The sequence below is a fragment of the Haliotis cracherodii genome, unplaced genomic scaffold (assembly GCF_022045235.1).
Source record: "Haliotis cracherodii isolate W230 unplaced genomic scaffold, xgHalCrac1.p SCAF_5, whole genome shotgun sequence".
NCBI classification, from domain to species: Eukaryota; Metazoa; Mollusca; class Gastropoda; order Lepetellida; family Haliotidae; genus Haliotis; species Haliotis cracherodii.
Window position 1 is genome coordinate 47,218,717 of NW_027266308.1, and position 13,311 is coordinate 47,232,027.

Here is a 13,311-nt window from a genome sequence, read left to right on the forward strand (position 1 = left end):
ACTCTGTCCAACTTTAAATGTAGGTGAAGACCAGTTTGGATTAATTGAGTTCCTGTGATCTTGGGATATAAGCGAATAAACCCTTTTCATACTCAAAAGACATTTCTGCCAAAAGCAGAGAAGATTTTACAATTCAGACTATACCATGAGCATGTGTTTATGAATAACTATCAAATAGTGATGATACCAGGTGAGTGCATCCTGCCCCACAAACACATGCAAAGGCAAGTCAATTGTTCACAAGGAGAAGGTAGGGTTGGATGGAACAGCTATAACATTGAGTGAGTTGGGTTTAACGTCGCTTTTAACATTATTCCAGTTATATCACGGCATGTCAGCTTAATGTGGGAGGAAAGCCAGAAGTGATGCAGGTCTCAGATGTTTACCACCTTGGTGAAACCCACGAGCCCGGGTATGGTGCTGACAGACCTAGAAACATAATCGGGGCAAACCGGGATTCGAACCCACAATCATAGGTTTCTGGCATGCCCAAGGGACGCAACTCTGCACAGCGAATAGCGGCGCCTTAGACGACTGGGCCACCCGTGCCCCTGCTATAACACTGACACGGCACTGCATCCCCCACACAAAATGGCGCAGTGTGATGGAGTTATTCATGCGACAAAGCATTGCAGAGAAAACATTGGAAGTCAAACATGTTTTTCTTGGGACATAGGGACTGTCTATGATATAGATTTGCTTCAGAAATACACATTTTCTCTGAATGTGGTCAAATAAAAAACACTCACTCCCCAGTGCATGTTTTAGGTAAAAACACAAGTGAGGGAGGTTCTCACCTGCGACATTTCACCAATATATGATGAACACCTGAACATAACTTCACAAATACACAAGTGAGTGAGTGAGTTGGTAGACTTGTACAAGTCTCTAAAGCAATAATTATTAGTTTAAATCATAATTTCTAGATTATATAAATAATAAGACCAAGTTGTCTCTATAAGAGACTGGAGTCCTTACATATCTGGACTTGACAATTAGGAGGATAGAAATACTACACATCCATGGACTTTTCTTTCAGTACAGCCTTGGAGCAAGGCTAGTGAGTTGGGTTTCATGCCACTTTGGAAAGTATTTCACTCATATCACGTATCACATCAGCTTGATGTGGGGAGAAAGCCCAAAGTGATGCAGGTCTTAGACATTTACCGCCTTCGTGAAACCTACAAGCATAGGTATAGTGCTAAGAAACCTAGAAAAATCATCAACACAAACCAGGATTAGTACCCATGCTCACAGGTCTCTGGCACATCTAAGGCAGGTAACTCTGCATAGCAAATGTGTGGCACCGACAACTGGGCCACCCAGTATACACAAGGAGGGACTTACACCCACACACAGGGCCATAAAAAGTCACCATGCCAAAAGGGATCCAAAAATCAACCAATCAGAACCCACCTTCCACTTCCACTCCTCTGATGGGTGGGGATGATGTTGCAGGACCCAACGAGAGCGGGGATGTTGGCGGTGGCCCCGGACGTTGACTGAGCATGTTGGATGGACTTGATCATGGCGACGGCCTCCTGCTTCAGCTGACGGATGTGGGTCTCGCACACATCACACTGCAGCTGCTTCAGGTACTTGCGGAAACTTTCAGGCACTTGCAGTTTTTCCTCGATCTTCTCCAAGGACAGACCCTGCAAGACACGACAGTCAGTGATGATCTTCACACAGTGTTATGTCAATCTCATGTAAACAAATACATACCACATAGTTTTTTTTATAAATAATTTAAACTCTTTTGGAACTCTTAACAACATGGATCCTTAACCTGGGTCTGTTTCTCAGCTTTCAGAATTCAATGTCTTTTATTGAGAGGCCCTACAAGAGAAAAGTCAAGTAGGATCTTCACATACAGTTAAATCAATTTTCATAAATTCATTCTTGGTTCTATAAAACATACCCACATGGAAGAAATATATTTTAGGCATTAAGACACAAATGAGTTCATTTTGGATTCTTGAAAGAACAATTCTGTAACCTGTTTCTGACATGATGGTGCAGATGTTTGAGAGCCCATATCTTTTGAACCTTAGATTCCATGTAGTATTATTGTAGGTTGAGGCGATATAAAGGTTGGTTAATGTACTGTGATTCAAACCCACCCCTTGTGAGATCATCACACTAAATGTAAGTCGCCAGCAGTCAATATCAGATCTATGTATGGAACTATCACCTACATCTATTAAACGAATACATCTGTTTCTTAAGTGCATATTTCAAATTTCAGTTCATCATTGAAACTGTTTTGTACAACATAAACCACTCTGAATTGAAACTAAATTGAAGTCCACTAGGCTGCAACATTTGCCTTCCATACAGTGAAAGCTGGGATGATTCAAGGGAGAGAACCTTGCAAGGCATGTTAGTCTGCCTGTCTGAGCACTTACTGGACGCAGTCGGGCATGTGACAAAACTGTTTACAGTCAGATGTATCGATGAAGAACCCAAAGATTTCATTTCAGAAGCCATAAAATATAAATGTAGTTGTTTCAGCTGTTGTTATGATCAGAAAAGTTATCCTTTATGCTTGATTGAGTGTGTTTGTGGTATTATGCCGTGTCAGCAATATTCGAGCTATAGGGTGGCAGCTTGTAAATGATTTGTCTGGATTACAGAATCCAGTGATTGATGTTATGAGCTACAACCCATGCCATCAGGGTACGATGAAACACCATCAACCAAGTCCTTGAACCTGACTACCAATCCATCTAGTTGCCTCTTATGACTAGCATAGGTTGTTGGAGATCTAGTCTAACCCAGAATCTCCACAGGACTTGTAAAGACATCATTGGGAATCACGGATATACACACCATGAAATGCACTGATATATTCATCATGCAATATACTGATATACACACCATGAAAACACTCTCCGGGAAGCCATTTTTGGGGTTATTTTGGTATTTGTTTAATCACCAATCACACGAGTTAAGATACAACATGTACATTGACTAGGAAGGATCTGCTTTCCAATTGGCATCTATCAGTATGTTGTCGCAGAAGCTTTTCCAGATATAACTTTCGGTAAGTGAATTTGGCGATCGGCTGATACATAATTGTTTTATCTAACAGTTATAATATACGCATTAATTTTATTTCAATAGCGTATTTATAGTTTTTGGTGCTAGGATTTAATTTGTCTGCTTATTTCAGTTTGTTTTATGCATATTTTATGCAAATACGAAGCTTATCTCGAGCTCTGAGAAATGCTTTGATATATACACCCAATACACTGATATACACATTATGCAATGTGCCAATATATTATCTACCATGAAATGCTCTGATATATACACCCAATACAATGATATATACACCGTGAAAACACTGATATATATATATCCTTCATTGTGCCGATATACACATCATGAAATGCTCTGATATATACACCCAATACACTGATATATACACCATGAAAACACTTATATATATATCCTTCATTGTGCCGATATACACATCATGAAATGCTCTGATATATACACCCAATACACTGATATATGCACCATGAAATGTACATGTCAAACACAGGACTTTAGTCTATGCATCGTCAAAAGGAAAAGCTCAGAATCAAGATAAAATCAAATTTTTATTGCATTTTGAGTGATGTTATCAATGCAATCTTTCAATCTACATCTACATTAACTACATGAAAGTGGGGGCTGCAGAGGGTGAAATGGACAGGATGCACAGCTTCCCCCATCTCCAGATAAACAGAGACATTTGTTCTTATTTCAACAGCATGATTAACCACATGGCCCCAGTGATATGTCAGTGAAATTACTTCCACCTGGTCTGTGTAGCAGGGACCACCACTACTGCCATAGACCAGCTAGTCTGTCGCCCAGACCCTAGATAATACATTAAAAAGGAATCCAACTCTAGAATGATTTGGCAATGTGTAAATTGCTTCAGCTCTGAAATTAGGATTGGCTCCATTTGGATCTTTATGTTTTTTTATTTTGTAGATATATATTTTTAAATAAGATACCATTATTTTCTGGGCTCCATTTGAATTTTAATGGGTTTTTATTTTGTAGATATATATTTTTAAATAAGAAAAACTTTATTTCTGTGACTAAATGTCAGTCTATATATCAGGAAGAGTGAGACATTTGTTGAAGTTGATGCCATTCATCAGGGAGAGATAGAGATATGTCTGGGTCACTTTGCAGGCAAATTAGAACAAATCCTTAGTGAGGAGGGAAGTGGGGCGCGTTTAGGTGAGCTGGTGGAGTAGGAACTAGGTTTGAGAGAGAGGCAGAGAGATAAAGACAGGCAGAGAGAGAGAAAGAGAGGCAGAGAGTGAGAGAAAGAGGGAGAGAGAGAGAGAGAGAGAGAGAGAGAGAGAGAGAGAGAGAGAGAGAGAGAAAGAGAGAGAAAGAAAGAGGTAGAGGCAGAGAGAGAGAGAAAGGAAGAGAGAGGCAGAGAAAGAAAGAGGGAGAGGCAGAGACAGAGAAAGGGGCAGACAGAGAGAGAGAGAGAGACAGACAGACAGAAAGGAAGAGAGAGAGAAAGGAAGAGAGAGGCAGAGAAAGAAAGAGGGAGAGGCACAGAGAGAGAGAGAGAGAGAGAGAGAGAGAGAGACGGAAGATACAAGGTGGAATGATCAGAAAGGGGGAGATGTGAGAGAAAAAGAACTAGAAGGGGAGAGAGGATGCATGAAAGGAGAATAAGAGAGGGTGGATGGAGGAGATAGGTAAAGGGGATGACAGTTAAACCATGAAGGATACAGGGATGTGAGAGAGAGGGGGAGAGAGGAGAGGGTCACTAGCACATGTTATGTTAGCTACAGCATGGCGGGGGGGAGGGGGAGAGGGAGGGAGGAGGTAGTGTCTGGGGAGGCAGACTCAAGCGTATATATCTCTGGATCTTAGTGAAAGTGAAAACAGTCCCGAGCCAGCAACTGGGAAGAAATTAGGTAACAGCTGGATATCTGGCCAATGAAATTGATTTTGGTCTGACTATCGTAAAATCTTTCCGCATGATGTTTCTATTTGACAACTTTCACCGTTCAACAAAAGATGGGTAATTTTGTAAATGGGATGATGTACAAGAGATAAAGTCAGTAGCAAAACTAATTGCAATTTATATAATCGATGTCTGACAACGTGCATCAAAAATAACCAAATCTCCATCAACAAAGCACATGTGTTTTGTGTAAAAAGAATTCAAAATCTAACACAGTGCAATTGAACTACATGTGTTCATGCAGAACCAGCAGCCAGAGCTCTAAGCTCATGCAATAAACATCAGGAATAATTTATTTTGATTCCGTTCCTCAAAACCCATCTCTCCTCCTACTTAGATTACAAAATAAACTTGTAAAATCTACAATCTACACCTGTCTCCCTGATAGTGTTCATGACAGCTGAAATAGACGTGACTCTATTTCAAACCAAATTCCTCTTCACACCTAACAGATAGACATACTTATCTTACAGCCGACATCAACACCTACCAAGATATGACTCATCTTGCATTGTCGTCAATATCATTTACTGATTTAAATTTAGAAATTGACAACACCTCCTCCACCCTGTTATCGCTCGAATCACATCAATGACCACACAGAAATGACATATTTACCTTACACAGCCTTAGTAATCACACCTGTCCTTGAAATAAGCAAGCCCCACTCACATGTATGACAGTTACAGTGACACAGTGATTGCAATCTCTGCTTGTACATTTCACACAGCTAATTACATCACATGTTACTTGTACATATCACAGCTGGTTTCTAACAAGAATCCACAACCAGTATCTCTGGCCCAACTGACTGCATGTTAAAACGCCGTCGTCACACTCGTCTTGTGTAAATTGCATTTGTAACGAGCTTTGACTTTTCAAACGTACATACCTCTATAAACACAAAAGACTTCAAAGGGAGTCTCAAATGTCTCCCTGTCTTAAGGTAGGTTTGTGAATGGAACATGATTCAAGGGCATACGTAAAACACCATTTCCAACAATGTCAACGTTTCAGCAAGCTTATGTCAGTCACCCATACCTTAACGCAAGAAATACATAAATGTTAGTATTGGTGTGGATTTCAAATGTCAAAATCTTGTCTCTTGTCTAAATCTGAAACGTATTTCAACACCATTTTAATTAAATCAAAACCATTATCTGTTCAAATTTCTGAAATTAACATGTTACTCATATTTTTATGTAAATTATGATTGATGTTGAAGAGAGACGTGTATATCAGCTACAAGCCAACTGTCAATATGGTAATTAACAGGATTACATCCATCAATTACATCAAGCTTTTTAGTCAATTCTAAATCAAAATCCCCTGGAAATTCAAATCCAGGGGCGTAAATTTCAAAAGAGCATTAAAATAACAAAGAAAACAAGCAAAAATTATCCCCAACAAATTCACCCCTCAAAAGAACTGTAACATAAAACACTGCAGACATTTAAATAGTTAAAGTGAAAGAATGACATGTCTCATTGAAGGCGTCACGATTGGTTACAAGCCCGATAAAAAAGTCCCAGAATGCCTATAAAAAACGCTCTCATTGATTCGTAAGATGGGCCTAAATGAAGACAACCCGCGACTCTCTCCTCTGCAACATCTGCTGGGCTTTTCGAGCTGACTGTCCATTGTAGCAGGACCCCTAACCTGATTATGCTTCTGTTATTTGGGGCCACTACGATTCCAACATCAACTTGAACGAACTGGAGGAGCCAGGCTGTCAAATAGCTATTTGGAACTTGGCTCCTTGGCTCCTTGGCTCCTTCGCTACAGGACAATACCAGGAACAGTTGAGGAAGCAATCTGCCCTAGACAAATTATAGCCATGAAACAGAAAGGGTCCATGTGGTTATTTATTTCTTCACAGATAATGTATTTAAGGTTAATTTAAACTGAAACTTTTGGTGACACTTTGTTGATTTTTTTGAAGATTTGTTTGGGTTTTGAATGACATCCTATTTGAATTGTTTGAAGCATTCTTTCTTCTGTGGCGCCACCATGTCAAAGCATTATGCTTTTTGTTTTTAAGGAGTGAAATGGGTTGCTGAAATATTTGGATAATGTCATTAGTTTCCTTTCATTTGATGTGTCATTTCAAATTGACAGGGCGCTCATAACATTTGACCTGATTAAGCCTGCTACACAGAAGTACACAATGTTGAGTGTTTTTGTAAATTTAGCGTTAAGCACTAACAATCACGACCATGATGTGAGCTCCAGCTGTTGGTATAATAACATAGGACCCTTGTGTAACCCCAACAGCAGACTCTGTCACAACAAACTCCAGCACCAAACTATCATCACCCAACCACCAAAACCAAACTATCATCACCCAACCACCAACACCGAACATTTTCACCAGCCAACCCCAGCACAAAACTCCATCATCAGAAAACCCCATCCCCAAACTTTGTCACCACCCAACCCCAACCCCCAAATCCATCATGACTCAACCCTACTAAATGTCATCATTACAATAGCCCAGGCTCAAGTGATCAACTGCAATTTAGGCCTGTTTCAAAGATCAAATGTACTCCAACCAAATCTCATTCAGTGATCAAATATACTCTAACTCAATCTCATTCAGGAATCAAATGAACTCTAACCCAAACTCATTCAAAGATCAACTATACTCTAACTCAATAACATTCAGGAATCAAATATACTCTAACCCAATATCATTCTGGTATCAAACATACTCTAACCCAATCTCATTCAAAGATCAAATATACTCTAACCCAATCTCATTCAAAGATCAAATATACTCAAACCCAATCTCATTCAGGGATCAAATATTCTCTAACCCAAACTCATTAAGGGATGAAATATACTCTAACCCAATCTCTGGTATCAAATATACTCTAACCCAATCTCATTCAAACATCAAATATACTCTAACCCAAACTTATTTAAAGAGCAACTATACCATAACTCAATCTCATTAAGGAATCAAATATACTCTAACCCAATCTCATTCAGGGATCAAATATACTCTAACCCAATCTCATTCAGGTATAAAATATACTCTAACCCAATCTCATTCAGGTATCAAATGTACTCTAACCCAAACTCATTAAGAGATGAAATATACTCTAACCCAATCTCATTCTGGTATCAAATATACTCAAAACCAAACTCATTAAGGGATCAAATATACTCTAACCCAATCTCATTCAGGTATCAAATATACTCAAACCCAAACTCATTAAGGGATCAAATATACTCTAACCCAATCTCATTCAGGTATCAAATATACTCTAACCCAATCTCATTCAGGTATCAAATATACTCTAACCCAAACTTATTAAGGGATGAAATATACTCTAACCCAAACTTATTAAGGGATGAAATATACTCTAACCCAAACTCCTTCAGGGATGAAAACTTAATGTACTATAACAATATCTGATCAATGCGACAACTGTGATAAACTATCATAAAGACTCCTTGCGCTCTTCTATTGCAACAACATTACGATGTGCATATAAAAACAAATACTATTCAAAACCTATTCAGATGAATCTGTCCAGATTCTATGCTGGGAGTGCCCTTGTGTTTAATGACAATATGTCTACACTGGGCAGAGTCATGAATGTTATATGTTTGGTCTCAAGAAAGGAATAAAATGCAGTAACTCTCAACTTTCATAGTTTAACTTCCTAACCAATAATGTATGCATAATTCAATCTCATGCAATCAATGGATGCAAATTCTGGTCCCTCCCAAATCTTCCCCCTCCCCTCCTCCCATAAGCACACGTCCTGACCCCCTCACAAGCGGCTGACTCCCCCAGGTCACACAGGTGAGTCTAATCATGTTCAGGTGTCAGTGGTTTTAATTACACAAAATTGGAAATTGATGAAAAATATTATCGCCACCTCATTTCAATCTGACAGACAACATGGTGGAAAAATGAAATGGATATCACCTCAGCTATGACAAATCTCACTGTCAATGGCGAAAATTTCTGTCAGATTCAAATCAGTTTAATATTTTCGCAGTGACACACTGCTAAGGACCGAGGACATTTGGTTTTGTATTGACTTGCCCAGTGCGAGAAAACATTAATATCAGCTTAAAACATTTCCAAAGGAAATCAAGCTCGTGCAATTTTTATGTGAAGATGTCATCAAAATTTCCATCAAATGAATTAAAAGTAATTAATGTTCGTAGCCCGCCCATAGTTAAATTTCTGACTCAATCTTACCCTAAGCTTGCTCGTATTGGAGTACATGATGGCGGGAATTTCCTGTTACGCTTTCGTCAAATCTTGCGCTTCATATATAATCCTTCTAATGATAATGATTAATTTGCCCCACAGCAGTTCTTTATTTGCTTGACATCATGACTCCCTTAATGAGAAGAATTGGATCATGGACCCAAGGTCCAGTCTCTTGGAACAAAAGACTAACTATTACTGGCAATGCACAAGTACCAAGGTTCAAGCACCCTCAGTTTCGAGGGTTTAGTTTCCAAGCACATAAAGTACATGTGTTTTTTAACTGTTTGCCAAGATCACTGCTTCCTGCACTGCAGAACAACAAAACTCATTTGCAATAAAACTTTAGTTATTGTTGGGCCCTAGCAAACCATCTGGTCTCAAAGCCAGCCTCTTCCTTTCCAAATACACTGTGCATGATAAAACGGTTCCCATTCTCAATAAACTGCAAGGAGTTGATAAAACCCTGCAAACGCAGATAAAAACAAGAATTGTGTGCCGAAAACTTTAATTGTGTGATAAAAATGCCTAACCGGAGAGATCCACCATTAAAAAGATGGCAGGCATCGTAAAGATCCCTAACATCATAAGATCTAGAATAGGGCCAGCGTTATCTGTTATATGCAATGGAGCTGTTCAAATGAAATGTCTTAATGATTTGAAATAATTCCCAGCTTTGAAAATTGTAAATTTGCTTTTCATGTATTTGTCTGACACAAGAATGTAGAATATCCATTTACATTATCTCTAATAAAATATTAAAACCCAGCTAGATATTTAAATTATCATCAGCATCTGTGACAAATTTCTACAGCTTTATCAATGACAGACACATGACAATATATATTCGAAAAGTACATTTCAAACTGGAACATAAAATCAATTTTGAAAGGAATTTCATGACCACTGCATTAGACATGTAGACATATGTTTACAAACTGAAATGTACATTGAAATTAACATGTATTTCCCCTACTGTGTAACTGTGATCCTTAAGCAAATTATAGCAGATAATGTTATTGACATGCACTCAGGGAAATGGATAAGCTGTGTACATTGCACTATCAATACAAGCTGTTTGTCACAATTGTATATTTACATGGTGCGTATGCCAACGTTGATACATTACAACACATAGTAGACAGATTCTTGGGTTTATTTCTCAGTAGTATGTAAAATAAACTTATAAAGTATCTTATATGATGATGTCTTCAGTTGCCAAACTCTTATGCAAACATACTAGAAATTCCATATATGATTGAGTAAATGTCCAAGTAGCTTTGTCAAAACATGGCAATGTTATTGAAACGGAAAATTGAACAGTGAGTGTATTGGCATTAAATTTGTTTGTCATATCCTTGACATGACTTACTGTAACAAACAAAAGCTTAAGAAGTACTCTTAGGTATGTCAAAGGAGGTCAACTGGTGATCAATGTTACATGTCACCCACTGACTGTAGTGTATTTAATGTTACATGTCACCACAGACTGTAGTAGTGTATTCAATGTTACATGCCACCCACTGAGTGTAGTGTATTCAATGTTACATGCCACCACTGACTGTAGTGTATTCAATGTTACATGTCTCCACTGACTGTAGTGTATTCAATGTTACATGTCACCACTGACTGTAGTGTATTCAATGTTACACATCACCCATTGACTGTAGTGTATTCAATGTTACATGTCACCACTGACTGTAGTGTATTCAATGTTACATGTCACCACAGACTGTAGTGGTGTATTCAATGTTACATGCCACCTACTGACTGTAGTGTATTCAATGTTACATGTCACCCACTGACTGTAGTGTATTCAATGTTACATGCCACCACTGACTGTAGTGTATTCAATGTTACTTGTCACCACTGACTGTAGTGTATTCAATGTTACATGCCACCCACTGGCTGTAGTGTATTCAATGTTACATGTCTCCACTGACTGTAGTGTATTCAATGTTACATGTCACCACAGACTGTAGTAGTGTATTCAATGTTACATGTCACCACTGACTGTAGTGTATTCAATGTTACACTTCACCCATTGACTGTAGTGTATTCAATGTCACATGCCACCCACAGACTGTAGTGTATTCAATGTTACATGCCACCCACTGACTGAAGTGTATTCAATGTTACATGTCACCACTGACTGAAGTGTATTCAATGTTACATGCCACCCACAGACTGTAGTGTATTCAATGTTACATGTCACCCACTGACTGTAGTGTATTCAATGTTACATGCCACCCACTGACTGTAGTGTATTCAATGTTACATGCCACCCACTGACTGTAGTGTATTCAATGTTACATGCCACCCACAGACTGAAGTGTATTCAATGTTACATGCCACCCACAGACTGTAGTGTATTCAATGTTACATGTCACCACAGACTGTAGTGTATTCAATGTTACACATCACCCATTGACTGTAGTGTATTCAATGTTACATGTCACCACTGACTGTAGTGAATTCAATGTTACATGCCACCCACTGACTGTAGTGTATTCAATGTTACATGCCACCCACTGACTGTAGTGTATTCAATGTTACACGTCACCCACAGACTGTAGTGTATTCAATGTTACATGTCACCACTGACTGTAGTGAATTCAATGTTACATGCCACCCACTGACTGTAGTGTATTCAATGTTACATGTCACCACTGACTGTAGTGTATTCAATGTTACTTGTCACCACAGACTTTAGTGTATTCAATGTTACATGCCGCCCACTGACTGAAGTGTATTCAATGTTACATGCCACCCACTGACTGTAGTGTATTCAATGTTACACGTCACCCACAGACTGTAGTGTATTCTATGTTACATGCCACCCACTGACTGTAGTGTATTCAATGTTACATGCCACCCACAGACTGTAGTGTATTCAATGTTACATGTCACCACTGACTGTAGTGTATTCAATGTTACTTGTCACCACAGACTTTAGTGTATTCAATGTTACATGCCGCCCACTGACTGAAGTGTATTCAATGTTACACGTCACCACAGACTGTAGTGTATTCAATGTTACATGTCACCACAGACTGTAGTGTATTCAATGTTACACGTCACCACAGACTTTAGTGTATTCAATGTTACACGTCACCACAGACTGTAGTGTATTCAATGTTACATGTCACCACAGACTGTAGTGTATTCAATGTTACACGTCACCACAGACTGTAGTGTATTCAATGTTACATGTCACCACAGACTGTAGTGTATTCAATGTTACACGTCACCCACAGACTGTAGTGTATTCAATGTTACATGTCACCCACTGACTGAAGTGTATTCAATGTTACATGTCACCACTCACTGTAGTGTATTCAATGTTACATGCCACCCACTGGCTGTAGTGTTTTCAATGTTACAAACTCATAATTGTTGATATGAACCCACTCATCAGGAATTTCCAAGACCCAAAATAGTTTTGCCGTCCCAATTTATTTTCCATTAAGACGGTACCAGTTAATAATACTCCATTCACCACGATACTGTGAACTGGCTGCAGTGACCTTCGACATGTCCTCAACTTGACCTATATCCCTTTAACAGTACACTTCATCATTTACTCTCATATCAAATATTCATATCTTTATAATAAAGATTATAGCACTATAGTTCATATTGAGGTCAGAGGTGACATCGATCTATCCATGTTATCAACAAATCTATATTCATTTCAAGCAAAAAGGGGATCAATGATAAGTAGAGGTTGACATGGCTTTGGACACATTTGTAAACAGCAATGAACATTGATAAAATAATAATGTATGTTGAGGGAGTGCTTTTTTAACAGGATTATGGCAATGAAAATCTCTGACTCAGTTTTAGCCAGTTTGATAACCTTGTATACACAGAGACGGAGAATTCTTCTTTTGACTGATTTTGACAGATCGAAATGGTCTTTTCTGAGCAGTTCATCCTCATAAATCAGAACTCAATTTCAAGAGAGCCTATCCGAATTCACAGCAACGCATAAATAAAAATCAAACCGGCCTCGAATCAGCGAGGCAACACGGCAACTGGCCATAACGCAGGGAACCAGTCTGACTCTTCACACATGGCCAACTTCCAA

General features: G+C 38.8%; 1 protein-coding gene across 4 annotated transcripts in view; it reads right to left on the minus strand.

Moving 5' to 3' along the window:
* LOC139442148 (kinesin-like protein KIF26B) overlaps nucleotides 1-13,311 on the minus strand; it is a 318,510-nt gene that overhangs the window by 140,155 nt on the left and 165,044 nt on the right. For all 4 annotated transcript variants that reach the window (XM_071222952.1, XM_071222951.1, XM_071222949.1 and 1 more), the window contains one exon: nucleotides 1,417-1,655. In XM_071222952.1, coding sequence (XP_071079053.1) covers nucleotides 1,417-1,655 — 239 coding nt within the window. The remainder of the gene's footprint in view (nucleotides 1-1,416; nucleotides 1,656-13,311) is intronic.